This window comes from Sparus aurata, chromosome 1, assembly GCF_900880675.1.
Source record: "Sparus aurata chromosome 1, fSpaAur1.1, whole genome shotgun sequence".
NCBI classification, from domain to species: domain Eukaryota; kingdom Metazoa; phylum Chordata; class Actinopteri; order Spariformes; family Sparidae; genus Sparus; species Sparus aurata.
In genome coordinates this window covers 670,036-685,849 of record NC_044187.1, presented here as the reverse complement: position 1 = coordinate 685,849, position 15,814 = coordinate 670,036, and the positions used below count along the sequence as shown (strand labels likewise).

The 15,814-nt window shown below is 43.1% G+C and overlaps 1 protein-coding gene across 3 annotated transcripts in view; it reads left to right on the top strand.

The window, feature by feature from the left end:
• The first annotated feature begins 5,072 nt into the window (after positions 1-5,072).
• The window catches only part of LOC115582895 (echinoderm microtubule-associated protein-like 6), a 32,710-nt gene continuing 21,968 nt past the window's right edge, over positions 5,073-15,814 (top strand). For all 3 annotated transcript variants that reach the window (XM_030419146.1, XM_030419140.1, XM_030419130.1), the window contains exons 1-15: positions 5,073-7,251; positions 9,510-9,669; positions 9,843-9,941; positions 10,041-10,109; positions 10,413-10,598; positions 10,690-10,825; positions 11,303-11,504; positions 11,591-11,728; positions 12,537-12,793; positions 13,042-13,251; positions 13,492-13,659; positions 14,609-14,715; positions 14,797-14,897; positions 15,309-15,495; positions 15,574-15,679. In XM_030419146.1, the coding sequence (XP_030275006.1) occupies positions 7,055-7,251; positions 9,510-9,669; positions 9,843-9,941; positions 10,041-10,109; positions 10,413-10,598; positions 10,690-10,825; positions 11,303-11,504; positions 11,591-11,728; positions 12,537-12,793; positions 13,042-13,251; positions 13,492-13,659; positions 14,609-14,715; positions 14,797-14,897; positions 15,309-15,495; positions 15,574-15,679 (2,323 nt within the window). In that variant the 5' untranslated portion in view covers positions 5,073-7,054. The remainder of the gene's footprint in view (positions 7,252-9,509; positions 9,670-9,842; positions 9,942-10,040; positions 10,110-10,412; positions 10,599-10,689; positions 10,826-11,302; positions 11,505-11,590; positions 11,729-12,536; positions 12,794-13,041; positions 13,252-13,491; positions 13,660-14,608; positions 14,716-14,796; positions 14,898-15,308; positions 15,496-15,573; positions 15,680-15,814) is intronic.

Below are 15,814 nucleotides of genomic sequence, written 5' to 3'. Positions count from 1 at the left end.
ATACACACATAACTATATTAATACTACAGAACTACATTAACACACACATAACTATATTAATACTACAGAACGATATTAATACTACAGAACTACATTAATACACACATAACTATATTAATACTACAGAACGATATTAATACTACAGAACTACATTAATACACACATAACTATATTAATACTACAGAACTACATTAATATTACAAAACTACATTAATACTACAGAACTACATTAATACACACAACTATATTAATACTACAGAACTACATTAATACTACAGAGAACTACATTAATACACACATAACTATATTAATACTACAGAACTATATTAATACTACAGACGATATTAAAATTACAGAGAACTACATTAATACTACACAGAACTACATTAATACTACAGAACTACATTAATACTACAGAACTATATTAACACTACGGAACTAATTAACACTACAGAACGATATTAATACTACAGAACTACATTAATACACACATAACTATATTAATACTACAGAACTACATTAATATTACAGAGAACTACATTAATACTACAGAACTACATTAATACACACATAACTATATTACTACTACAGAACTACATTAATACACACATAACTATATTAATACTACAGAACTACATTAATATTACAGAGAACTACATTAATACTACTGAACTACATTAATACTACAGAACGACATTAATACTACAGAACTACATCAATACACACATAACTATTGATACTACAGAACTATATTAATACTACAGAACTACATCAATACTACAGAGAACTACATTAACACACACATAACTATTGATACTACAGAACTATATTAATACTACAGAACTACATCAATACATACATAACTACATTAATACTACAGAACTACATTAATACCACACGGAACTACATTAATACTACAGAGCTACATTAATACTACAGACGATATTAAAATTACAGAGAACTACATTAATACTACACAGAACTGCATTAATACTACAGAACTACATTAATACTAAAGAACTATATTAACACTACATGATTAAATTAATACTACAGAATGATATTAATACTACAGAACTACATTAATACACACATAACTATATTAATACTACAGAACTACATTAATACACACATAACTATATTAATACTACAGAACGATATTAATACTACAGAACTACATTAATACACACATAACTATATTAATACTACAGAACGATATTAATACTACAGAACTACATTAATACACACATAACTATATTAATACTACAGAACTACATTAATATTACAAAACTACATTAATACTACAGAACTACATTAATACACACAACTATATTAATACTACAGAACTACATTAATACTACAGAGAACTACATTAATACACACATAACTATATTAATACTACAGAACTATATTAATACTACAGACGATATTAAAATTACAGAGAACTACATTAATACTACACAGAACTACATTAATACTACAGAACTACATTAATACTACAGAACTATATTAACACTACGGAACTAATTAACACTACAGAACGATATTAATACTACAGAACTACATTAATACACACATAACTATATTAATACTACAGAACTACATTAATATTACAGAGAACTACATTAATACTACAGAACTACATTAATACACACATAACTATATTACTACTACAGAACTACATTAATACACACATAACTATATTAATACTACAGAACTACATTAATATTACAGAGAACTACATTAATACTACAGAACGACATTAATACTACAGAACGACATTAATACTACAGAACGACATTAATACTACAGAACTACATTAACACACACATAACTATTGATACTACAGAACTATATTAATACTACAGAACTACATTAATACACACATAACTATATTAATACTACAGAACTACATTAATACTACAGAGAACTACATTAACACACACATAACTATTGATACTACAGAACTATATTAATACTACAGAACTACATTAATACTACAGAGAACTACATTAATACACACATAACTATATTAATACTACAGAACTACATTAATACTACAGAGAACTACATTAATACACACATAACTATATTGATACTACAGAACTACATTAATACTACAGACGATATTAAAATTACAGAGAACGACATTAATACTACACAGAACTACATTAATACTACAGAACTACATCAATACTACACAGAACTACATTAATACTACATAACTACATTAATACTACGGAACTACATTAATACTACAGAACTATATAAATACTACAGAACTACATTAATACACACATAACTATATTAATACTACAGAACTACATTAATATTAGAGAACTACATTAATACTACAGAACTACATTAATACACACATAACTATATTATTACTACAGAACTACATTAATACACACAACTATATTAATACTACAGAACTACATTAATACTACAGAACGATATTAATACTACAGAACTACATTAATATTACAGAGAGCTACATTAACACTACAGAACTACATTAATACTACAGAACGATATTAATACTACAGAACTACATTAATACTCACATAACTACATTAATACTACAGGACTAAATTAATACTACAGAACGATATTAATACACACATAACTATATTAATACTACAGAACTACATTAATACTACAGAGAACTACATTAACACTACAGACTATATTAAAATTACAGAGAACTACATTAATACCACACAGAACTATATTAACACTACGGAACTATATTAATACTACAGGACTAAATTAATACTACAGAACGATATTAATACACACATAACTATATTAATACTACAGAACTACATTAATATTACAGAACTATATTAATACTACAGAACTACATTAATACACACATAACTATATTAATACTACAGAACTACATTAATACACACATAACTATATTAATACTACAGAACTACATTAATACTACAGAGAACTACATTAACACACACATAACTATTGATACTACAGAACTATATTAATACTACAGAACTACATTAATACTACAGAGAACTACATTAATACACACATAACTATATTAATACTACAGAACTACATTAATACTACAGAGAACTACATTAATACACACATAACTATATTGATACTACAGAACTACATTAATACTACAGACGATATTAAAATTACAGAGAACGACATTAATACTACACAGAACTACATTAATACTACAGAACTACATTAATACTACACAGAACTACATTAATACTACATAACTACATTAATACTACGGAACTACATTAATACTACAGAACTATATTAACACTACAGAACTACATTAATACACACATAACTATATTAATACTACAGAACTACATTAATATTAGAGAACTACATTAATACTACAGAACTACATTAATACACACATAACTATATTATTACTACAGAACTACATTAATACACACATAACTATATTAATACTACAGAACTACATTAATATTACAGAGAGCTACATTAACACTACAGAACTACATTAATACTACAGAACGATATTAATACTACAGAACTACATCAATATTACAGAGAGCTACATTAACACTACAGAACTACATTAATACTACAGATCGATATTAATACTACAGAACTACATTAATACTCACATAACTACATTAATACTACAGGACTAAATTAATACTACAGAACGATATTAATACTACAGAGAACTACATTAACACACACAACTATATTAATACTACAGAACTATATTAAAATGACAGAGAACTACATTAACACTACAGACGATATTAAAATTACAGAGAACTACATTAATACCACACAGAACTATATTAACACTACGGAACTACATTAATACTACAGGACTAAATTAATACTACAGAACGATATTAATACACACATAACTATATTAATACTACAGAACTACATTAATATTACAGAACTATATTAATACTACAGAACTACATTAATACACACATAACTATATTAATACTACAGAACTACATTAATACACACATAACTATATTAATACTACAGAACTACATTAATACACACATAACTATATTAATACTACAGAACTACATTAATATTACAGAACTATATTAATACTACAGAACTACATTAATACACACATAACTATATTAATACTACAGAACTACATTAATACACACATAACTATATTAATACTACAGAACTACATTAATACTACAGAACTATATTAACACTACAGAACTATATTAATACTACATAACTATATTAATACTACAGAACTACATTAATATTACACATAACTACATTAATACTACATAACTATATTAACACTACATAACTATATTAATACTACATAACGATATTAATACTAAAGAACTACATTAATATTACACAGAACTACATTACTACTACAGAACTATATTAACACTACATAACTATATTAATACTACATAATGATATTAATACTACAGAACTACATCAATATTACACAGAACTATATTAATACTACAGAACTACATTAATACACACATAACGATATTAATACTACAGAACTACATTAATATTACACAGAACTATATTAATACTACAGAACTAAAGTAATATTACACAGAACTATATTAATACTACAGAACTACATTAATATTACACAGAACTACATTAATACATAAATACACAGGCGGGCTACACTCCTACACTTCTACACTACACCTCCCATCATGCACTGCGGGCTCCTGAGTGTCCTCCGCTGAAGCCGCACCTGACCTGACGGCTGGAGAAGGCGGGAAGCTCGCGGAGGTTAGCGAGAAGCAAACCGGAACCCGTGGCACTGGACTTCAAAATAAAACCGGGCAGCACGTCGTTCAAACTGAAACTAATCAAAGTCATTCTCCACCCGAGACCGACACTGTGTCCACACGGCCCAATTAAAGTTCTTCCGGTACTTCATGTATCGCCTCACGGCCCAGATAGGTTCTCAGTAAGCTGGTTCCGGAGCTGAAACAAGTGGACCTGTTTGTTACAATGAAGGCAGCCCAGAATCACCGCGCTGCCAGGAAGCGCTTTATTCTGAAGGTGCTAAGAGGAAGTGCTGGTGCTGAACGAGCCCGTCCTGATGCTGCTAGTGATCCTGGATCCGTTAATATCCCGACTTTCCTTCATCATTTTTATCGGTTTTTCCGGCTGGTTCTGGACCGGGCAGTTTGGGCGGGTGTCAGCCGGGTTTCAACGTGTCTCGTCGGGCCCGCAGCAGCAGGTGCAGTCGGTGGTTCGGATGCGGACCGACGGTGATAAATCGGTGCTGTAATCTCCGGATTTGAACTGGAAACAGCGAACAGACGGCGGCAGGAATCAGCGCAGGGATCTGGTTCTGGTGTCATCTCAGCTGAAGACGCTTCGCTCGTGGAATTACCGTCAGTTAACACCGACAGACGGTCCGTGTACCGACGGTCCAACCGGAACATCTGCGGGAATAACGGAGATTACAGGACTGAGCGGACCCGGGTTCCCTCTGACAGCTCGGTTAATACTGTGACAGAACTGAGACATGTGTTCTCAACTGTGACCGAACCAGCAAACACCAGAACCTCCACAGACCAGAACCACCACAGACCGGTCCTGAAACCTGCACAATATCCCGGGAATATTCTGGTTTGGGGCTTTAGTTCGTCAAACGTTCCCAGCTGGTTTCTACAGAATGTTTCTGTTAGTAAGACTGTTCCTGTAGGTTCTCTGCTGTTCCTCGGAACCGTTCTAATAACATCTAAAGAACAATTGTTAGAACCTTTCTTATTACATTTAAAGAACCTCTGTCAGCAACGTTCTAATAACATCTAAAGAACCCCTGTACTGGTCTGATAACATCGGGGGAACCATGGACCTGGGAACCGTGGAGATAAGTTAATTAAAAAACATTTTGGTTACAATAGTAGAACCATTAATCTGCCTAGAACCATTTTGTTGAGCGGTTGTTGATCTGCTGTGTGAAAATGTTCCTTTTGGAACCAAACAGCAACAATTCAACAACTTCACTAAAATGGAAAGGTTCTACGAGCACAAATGATTTTATAGGGATGTCGTCATAATTTGTTGTAGCTCTTTGGAAATGAGTGTCTCTACAGAACCTTCACTAAATCTGTTTGTGTTCCTGAGAACGTTCAGCATAACGTTAATAACCCCATAACTGGGAGCTGTAAACTGAATTGCCCGCATGGGATAAATAAAGTTTTCTGAACTGAACTGAACAGCAGAACCATCAGTACAGAAACTGATGGGTTCCTACCAGTGAGAAGCATCTTTGTTCCTGTCGGCTCGACATCATCACTCGACCTGGTTTAATTTAAAGAGCGGGTCGTCATTAAGGTGCAGAAACAGGTTCTTTTAGAACAGAAATAAGGTCCCAGCTGACAGACTAAAGGTTTCTGTACATAAAGTGGTTAAAAACGAGGTTTTATTTGTGTATATGAACGAATGTACAGAACCTGTGTTGGACCTGCCGACACCTGCCGGGCGCCACGTCTCACTGTTAACATGCAGATCATTTGGACCCTGATGAGATCAAACAACTATTGCCATTAAAATCAGAGTTATGATTGGAGGACGTCTGCATCCTCTATGAAGGTCGAACCTGCACAATTAAAGGGACAGTCCACGCTTCCAGTCATCACCTGAAGGACGTTCCCACGCTGAGGCTGATCAGCACTCATCAATACTTCAGCTTGTTTATTGTTCCAGCTGTCGATGACTTCGTGCCGTGTCGTCAGTTTGAAACACAGACACTGCTCAGGGTGAACGCCTTGGCTAACATCAGTTAGCTGCAGCTAGGCAGCGGGTTGGAATTATGGGAAGTGTAGTTGGCTGGTGCAGTGTTAAAGAGACTACAAAGATGGACTCCAGTGGTCAGCGGTAGGACTGCCGGCAGCTTTGGATGGACACGGACACAACAGCAGCGATCGTACGTAGCAGATGCTACATCACACAGGACCAGCCGGCCCAGCTCTCACTTCCTGGTTCAGAACCAGAAGAAATACCGTTTTTGTCTTTGTGGATCTTTATCGTTGATTAAGGCGACATGTCAGATAAGACGGCGCCGCGCTGCCAGCTGAGGCTGGAGTGGATCCACGGATACAGAGGGCACCAGTGTCGGAACAACCTGTACTACACCGCGGGAAAAGAGGTGGTGTACTTTGTGGCCGGGGTGGGCGTGGTCTACAACACCCGGGAACACACCCAGAAGTTCTACCTGGGACACAACGATGACATCATCAGGTGAGAACAGTCCACTGTTGTTTGTGTGCTAGATATGCTAATGTAGCATCAGTCGGTTCTCTTCCACAAGAAGGATCAGATGTCTGATTCAGGTCCACACCTGGTGGTCGGAACATCTGGACCAAAGGTAACCAGCTGTGTATGAAAACTACAAACTTCACTTTCCATAGATATACAGCACACAGTGAATATACACCATGTTTCCATGGAAACAACAGGATGGTCCACACACACACACACACACACACACAGTGACAGATGTTCCAGGTGTTGCTGCAGGTGAAAATATAAACAAGTCAACTGCTGCGCAGTCATTGGCTGCCAGCTGACTTCTAGCAACCAATCATGTTCATGCAGGTGTTCAGGGCGGTGGTGATCTGACCTGAGAGCAGCTGTGAGAGTGTCACCTGTCACAGGTGAGCATTCATCACCTTGACATAAAAACAGTGGACTGCTCCTTTAGCTGCTCCCCAGCGCCAGGCCACACGTGATGGGAGGAGGTGGAGGTGATGGAGGAGGTGGAGGAGGTGGAGGTGATGGGAGGAGGTGGAGGTGATGGGAGGAGGTGGAGGTGATGGGAGGAGGTGGAGGTGATGGGAGGTGGTGGAGGAGGTGGAGGAGGTGGAGGAGGTGGAGGGGATGGGAGGAGGTGGAGGTGATGGGAGGAGGTGGAGGAGGTGGAGGTGATGGGAGGAGGTGGAGGAGGGGAGGTGATGGGAGGAGGTGGAGGAGGGGGAGGAGGTGGAGGTGATGGGAGGAGGTGGAGGAGGTGGAGGTGATGGAGGAGGTGGAGGGATGGGGGAGGGTGGAGGAGGTGGAGGTGATGGGAGGAGGTGGAGGTGATGGGGAGGTGGGGTGATGGGAGGAGGTGGAGGTGATGGAGGAGGTGGAGGTGATGGGAGGAGGTGGAGGTGATGGAGTAGGTGGAGGTGATGGAGGGAGGTGGAGGAGGTGGAGGTGATGGAGGAGGTGGGAGGTGATGGAGGAGGTGGGGGTCAGTGTTTGAGTCGCACTGCCTGATGGGAGCTGACAACCGGAGGAAAAACGCTGATGATGAAGACGAGCTGATGAAGCTGCTGACGTTTTAAAACCAGTCCTTCCCATCATGCACTGCTCTGTCCTGACGAGCCCTGACATTCATGACTGAGTCTAAAACCTCCTCCTCCTGCTCCTCCTGTTCCTCCTCCTCCTCGTCCTCGTCCTCCTCCTCCTCCTCCTCCTCCTCCTGCTTCTCCTCCTCCTCCTCCTCCTCCTGCTTCTCCTCCTCCTCCTCCTCCTCCTCCTCGTCCTCCTCCTCCTCCTGCTTCTCCTGCTCCTCCTCCTCCTCCTCCTCCTCCTCGTCCTCCTCCTCGTCCTCCTCCTCCTCCTGCTTCTCCTGCTCCTCCTCCTCCTCCTCCTGCTTCTCCTCCTCCTCCTCCTCCTCCTCCTCGTCCTCCTCCTCCTCCTGCTTTCCTCCTCCTCCTCGTCCTCCTCCTCGTCCTCCTCCTCCTCCTTCTTCTCCTGCTCCTCCTCCTCCTCCTGCTTCTCCTGCTCCTCCTCCTCCTCCTCCTCCTCGTCCTCCTCCTCCTCCTCCTCCTGCTTCTCCTGCTCCTCCTCCTCCTCCTCCTCCTCCTGCTGTTCCTCCCTGTTGTCACCAACATCAATGTACTGATGTATAAATGCTTCATTGGCCAATCACAGCACAGCACTTGTGCCGGTCACGTCTGTCTCTGTGATGTCACAGCCTGTGATGAGGTCACAGTTTTGACACAGGAAGTTGATGAGCTCAGCAGTGGAGCTGTCAGTCTCAGAGCCATGGACCTATCACATGTGGACCCAGTGTTGGAGGCGGAGCCCCGACGGGTCCTGACAGCTGCTGAGTGCAGCATGAAGCCAAAAACACTGGACTTCATCCAGAACTCCTCATGATGTCATCAGTCACACCACAACAACCATCAAGTCTGACCTCTGCTGCTCTCTCTCTCTCTCTCTCTCTCTACCTGTCTGTCTCTCTCTCTGTCTCTCTCTACCTGTCTGTCTCTCTGCCTGTCTCTCTCTCTCTCTCTGTCTCTGTCTCTCTCTACCTGTCTGTCTCTCTACCTGCCTGTCTCTCTCTCTACCTGTCTGTCTCTCTCCCTGTCTCTCTCTCTCTCTCTCTCTCTGTCTCTCTCTCTGTCTCTCTCTACCTGTCTCTCTCTCTACCTGTCTGTCTCTCTACCTGCCTGTCTCTCTCTCTGTCTCTCTCTACCTGTCTGTCTCTCTGCCTGTCTCTCTCTCAGTCTGGCGATCCATCCAGATAAGATCCAGGTGGCGACGGGTCAGGTGGGTAAGGACCCGTTCATCTGTATCTGGGACACCTACGCCATGCAGACTGTCTCCATCCTGAGGGACGTCCACACTCATGGAGTCGCCTGTCTTGCCTTTGACTCTGACGGACAGGTGAGGCCACGCCCCCTCACGATGATGTCACTGCATTAGAGCAGACACACATGTAGATAAGTCGTCGAGCTTTGACCTGCACCCTGCTGACCCAGGTGTGACCTGAGTGTCTGTGGAGGGCGGAGCCTCTAGGTGGATCTCATCTGATGTGTGTTTGTCTCTCTGTGTCTCAGCGGCTGGTGTCAGTCGGTCTGGACGCCAAGAACACGTTGTGTGTTTGGGACTGGAGGAGAGGACGAGTCCTTGCCACGGCAACGGGACACTCGGACAGGGTAGGACTCTTCACTCACACTTTAATGTCTCGGACCGGTCCGACTTCACGTCCTGAAACAGCACCACAGAAGTAACGTGAGCTTGTTTCCTCCCTGCAGATCTTTGACGTGGCCTGGGATCCGTTCCAGTCCAGTCGGCTGGTCAGCTGTGGAGTCAAACACATCAAGGTGGGACAGGAAGTCCGACGTGATGAGTCTCAGCTGCTGTCAGCCTTAGTTTGAGTTATCAGTGTTAGATGAAGTATTCAGATACCACAATGTGAAATTACTCAGTTACAAGTAAAAGTACTGCATTGAAAACACGACTTCAGTACAATCAGACACACGTGAGGTAATAACTTGTTCTCAGTTACAGTTGGTCCTGAAACAAAAACACCTCAGAGGAGAGAAATGATGAGAAGCTGTGTTGTGGACCAGAGATATCATGAGTGGGTGCTAATCAGACTCTATGAAATGATTATTTTATTTTAGTTCTGGACTCTGTGTGGAAACGCTCTGACTCCAAAGAGAGGGATCTTCGGGAAGACGGGCGACCTGCAGACCATCCTGTGTGTCTCTGCAGCCAAAGACGAGCTGACGTACTCTGGAGCCCTGAACGGAGACGTGTACGTGTGGAGAGGGGTCAACCTGATCCGGACGGTCCAGGCTGCACACGGGGTACACACACACACACACACACACACACACACACACACACCTGTCAACATTCTGCTTCTACACAACAACATTTGTGTGTGTGTGTGTTCAGGCGGGGATCTTCAGCATGCACGCCTGTGAGGAAGGCTTCGCCACGGGGGGACGAGACGGCTGCATCCGACTGTGGGACGTCGACTTCAAGCCCATCACCAAGATCGACCTGAGGGAGACGGAGCAGGGATACAAAGGTGTGAACGAGTCGTCACAACCAGAACTACTAACTGTAGTAATCAAACAAGTGGAGTGGAAGTTTAAAATATACTAAAGTAAATACCTACACATTGTACATGTGTAGTACTCAAGTAGATGTACTTAGTTACATTTTATTAATGCCGTGACGCTCTTCAGACATCACGTTACGATACGATAACAGCAGACTGGAGCACGTGATGCTCTGATCCCAGCGCCTCTAACAGGAGTTTGGTTTCCACATCTTTCTTATGTTACCAGAATCTGTTCGGGTCAAAACAAAGCCAACACTTGAAGATGTCACCATGAACTCTGGAGAACTGGGTCTCAATATTGATTGACGTTTATAAACCAAACCATGAATCAGTTCATGAAGTAAAAGAACTAATGGGAACTAAAAGAACAGTCGGTGTGATGGCTGCCTGATGAAACTCACAGAACTCTTAGAGACACGTCACAAGTGTTTTCTGTTTCAGGTCTGTCCATCCGCAGCGTTTGCTGGAAGGCCGATCGGATCTTAGCAGGGACGCAAGACAGCGAGATATTTGAGGTCATGGTCCGAGACCGGGACAAACCGGTTCTGTTGATGCAGAGTCACAGTGAGGGTGAGCTGTGGGCGCTCGACCTTCACCCCAAACAGCCGGTCGCTGTCACCGGGAGTGACGACCGCTCCGTCAGGTCGGTCTCAGCCACCATCTACTCCTGGCTGCTGATCAGCTGAGTTCACATCTCACCTGTCTGTCTGTCACCTGTCTGTCTCTCAGGCTGTGGAGTCTGCCCGACCACACTCTGCTGGCTCGCTGCAACATGGAGGAATCCGTCCGCAGTGTTTCCTTCAACAATGACGGATCTCAACTTGCTCTGGGCATGAAGGACGGCTCCTTCACTGTGCTGCGTGTCAGGTGAGCTCAACAACACAAAGAGCACCACAAGTCAGAATTCAACAGAAGAACCTTTATGAGTCAGAAATGACATTTTTAACACACATGAAAGATTCCACCTTTAAAAGAGGGCCAAGGATTGAGCCAAACTCCACACATCCTGATGGTTCCCTCAGGTAGTTCAAGACCTGTGACTCCATGAACCTGTGACTCCATGAACCTGTGACTCCATGAACCTGTGACTCCATGAACCTGTGACCCCATGAACCTGTGACTCCATGAACCTGTGACTCCATGAACCTGTGACACCATGAACCTGTGACCCCATGAACCTGTGACCCCATGAACCTGTGACCCCATGAACCTGTGACTCCATGAACCTGTGACTCCATGAACCTGTGACTCCATGAACCTGTGACCCCATGAAACTGTGACCCCATGAACCTGTGACTCCATGAACCTGTGACTCCATGAAACTGTGACCCCATGAACCTGTGACTCCATGAACCTGTGACTCCATGAACCTGTGACCCCATGAACCTGTGACCCCATGAACCTGTGACTCCATGAACCTGTGACTCCATGAACCTGTGACCCCATGAACCTGTGACTCCATGAACCTGTGACTCCATGAACCTGTGACCCCATGAACCTGTGACCCCATGAACCTGTGACCCCATGAACCTGTGACTCCATGAACCTGTGACCCCATGAAACTGTGACTCCATGAACCTGTGACTCCATGAACCTGTGACTCCATGAAGCTGTCCCTGAGGTTGAGATTATTCCATTTCTTAAGGCATGTGAGTAAACCAACCTTTGTTTTCAGGGACATGACGGAAGTCGTGCACATCAAGGACAGGAAGGAGGTGATCCACGAGCTGAAGTTTTCCCCGGACGGTTCCTTCCTGGCTGTCGGATCAAACGACGGACTGGTGGACGTCTACGCCGTCGCCCAGCGTTACAAGAAAGTGGGAGAGTGCAGCCGCTCCGCCTCCTTCATTACCCACCTGGACTGGTCAGTCGACAGCCGCTTCCTGCAGACCAACGACGGCGCTGGAGAACGTCTCTTCTACAGAATGCCGGGTACTGTCTGAGTTTGAGGCTTTATACACTGAAACTGTTTACTTTGACAACAGTGTCCCATGGTGAGTGTAGTCTGTCTAGGCTGGGCACTTCACCTGGGAGTTACCTTTCTAGACTCAGACCTGACTGGACTGTCAACACTTGGGATGGTCCCTGGCTTGAGAACATACCTGTGTAGGCTTGGAATTGGCCTGGCTTATTAACTTACCTGTTGCCTTCTGACCTTCTTGTCCTCCTGTTTCCTACAGCTGGAAAGCTGGTTCCTAAAGAGGAGGCAAAGGGGATCCACTGGATGACATGGACAGGCGTCGTCGGGACAGAAGTGAACGGCATCTGGCCCAAATACTCAAATGTCAACAACGTGAACTCTGTGGACGCAAACTACAGCAGTGCGGTGCTGGTGACAGGAGACGACAGCGGCCTGGTCAAACTCTTCAGGTTCCCCTGCCTGAAGAAAGGTTGGTCCGACAAACACTCACATGAGAACGCATGAGCCACTTATGGACTTTGGTTCGGTTGAAGGAACCGGGTGTACCTCCTGAGGCAGGCATGACTGGGTTTGGACTTGTATCTATTCACCATGTGTTAAATGGTTTAAAAGTTAAAAGTTGACAGATTTGATATCCACACCTCGACAGCCATCAGTGAGTCGCGAGTTCTTTGACGACTTGAGATCTTTGTCTCTTCTTCCTCCACAGGAGCCAAATTCAAAAAGTACATTGGTCATTCTGCCCATGTGACAAATGTTCGCTGGTCCAACGACCTGCAGTGGGTCATCAGTACTGGTGGCGCTGACCACGCTGTCTTCCAGTGGCGGTTCCTGCCAGAGGGCGTCATGAACGGCGTCCTGGAGCCCCTCCTCCAAGGTACCAGCAACATTCATACTTTAACATTTATCCCAGATAACCAGAGCCCGGTTCTGTCCAGCGTGATGACAGGATGAACTGATCCAATGTGAACAGACACAACCCGGCCCAGCTGGGACCAGTTCTGGAATCCCGAATATCTCTGTGTTTGTTGGCTTTGGACTCCATTTGGCCCAGAATTTAAGTTACAGGAAATGTAACATGTAGCATTTCCTGTATGTCCCAACTTGCGTTTTCTGAAAATGACTGTTTGTGTTCCCTCAATCACCGTCTGTGACATTTGTTATACTGCATTTAGCATCCCTTAAATACCACTTCAGACTCCCTTAAATCACCATTTCAATCTCTGATCAACGTTAGATATTGGATCTCTAAAACCTCAGTCAACACGCTCCTAAGCACCATTTGTTATCGCTGAAACATCTCTGAGGAACAACTGTCTGTGACCCCTAAATCACCATCTGTAACCTTTGAATCACATTCTGTTAAAAACACATTTCTTATCCCTGAATTACAATGTATCAACATCCGATAGACGGATAAATACTTTACTCATCCTGAGGTAAATTAAGATGCCTTTTATTATTACATCTGTAAAACCTCAATCAACATCTGTGTTTTTCTCAAACACCATTTGTTATCCCCAAATTCTAAATGCTAGATCATTTGTTGAACTTGTCCTTCATCACTATATCACTATATATATATATATATATATATATATATATATATATATATAGGTTTGACCTCTGAACTCGATGCTGCTTTGGTTTCTTCATGTGTGATAATGGAGCGTCTTTATGTTGGTGACGTGGCCGATCACACATGTGGTTCCAGCAGCTTTGGGCTTTAGGGTGGAGGCTCCTACCTACACTGTGACGTGCATTTTATTTTATACTTGTTAATCACAAACGACTAAAGTTCATGTCCTCCTGGTCGGCGTCTTCAGAGGGCTACGCTGACTCCAACAGCGGAGAGTCGGACTCAGACGTGTCAGACGTCCCGGAGCTCGACTCAGACATCGAACAGGAAGCTCAGACCAGCTACGAACGTCAGGTGAGCAGAAACCAAACCAGTCAGCTGTCTGTCTGTCTGTCTGTCTGTCTGTGTGTGTGACTCACCTGACCCTGTCTGCAGGTGTATAAGGAGGACCTGCCTCAGCTGAGGAAGAAGCTGATTGGTTCCCTGAAGCGTCAGAAGGCTCCAGAGGAGGGGCTTCGTCTGCAGTTCGTTCACGGGTAAAATCAAACTTCATGTTAAAGCCTGCAGACTGAGTGAAGTCTGACGCTGACGTCAGTGAGAATCACCTGTGTTCATCTGTGTTCAGTTACCCAGAAGGCCGTTCTCTTTGGTGTTCATTCCTTTGGTGCTTACACTGATTAAAAGAGACAGACTCAATAAATCAGTAGGTTGGGTTTGGATCCAGCTTCCACCAGCAGCTCCACCCACTGGTTTGTCTTCATGATCAAATGGTTTCATGGCCTGAAGCGTGACGGAGAACAGCTTTTTGTTTTCTTTAGCCTTCTGTCTGAGTCGACAGCACAACAGAAACAGAGTTCATCAGGAGCTCTGACCTAATGTGTGTGTTTCTGTATGAAGTGTCCTGCTGTGACTTTTACTGTGGCGGTCTGACTTCCTGTTTCCTGCAGGTATCGGGGCTTTGACTGTCGTAACAACCTGTTCTACAGTCAGACGGGGGAGGTGGTGTATCACGTGGCTGCCGTCGCCATCGTCTACAACCGGCTGCAGCACAGTCAGAGATTCTACCTCGGTCACGACGACGACATCCTCAGCCTCACCGTCCACCCGCTCAAAGACTATGTGGCCTCTGCACAGGTACGTCCGGCTAATCAGAACACAGCATGTTACCATCAGACTGACTGAGAGGGATTCTGATTGGCTCTCTGCGTTCAGGTGGGCAGAGACCCGGCCGTCCACATCTGGGACATCCAGACTCTGAAGTGTCTGTCGCTGCTGAAGGGACACCACAGCCGAGGAGTGTGTGCCCTGGAGTTCACAGGTATACTCATCTCACAGTGCACCATTTGTTATCCCTAAATGACAACGGATGTTCCTTTTTAGTACCAGTGTTTATCCCAACATTACCATTTGTAGGATAGTATATGGGCTTCACATGGGCAGCACCATAATTATA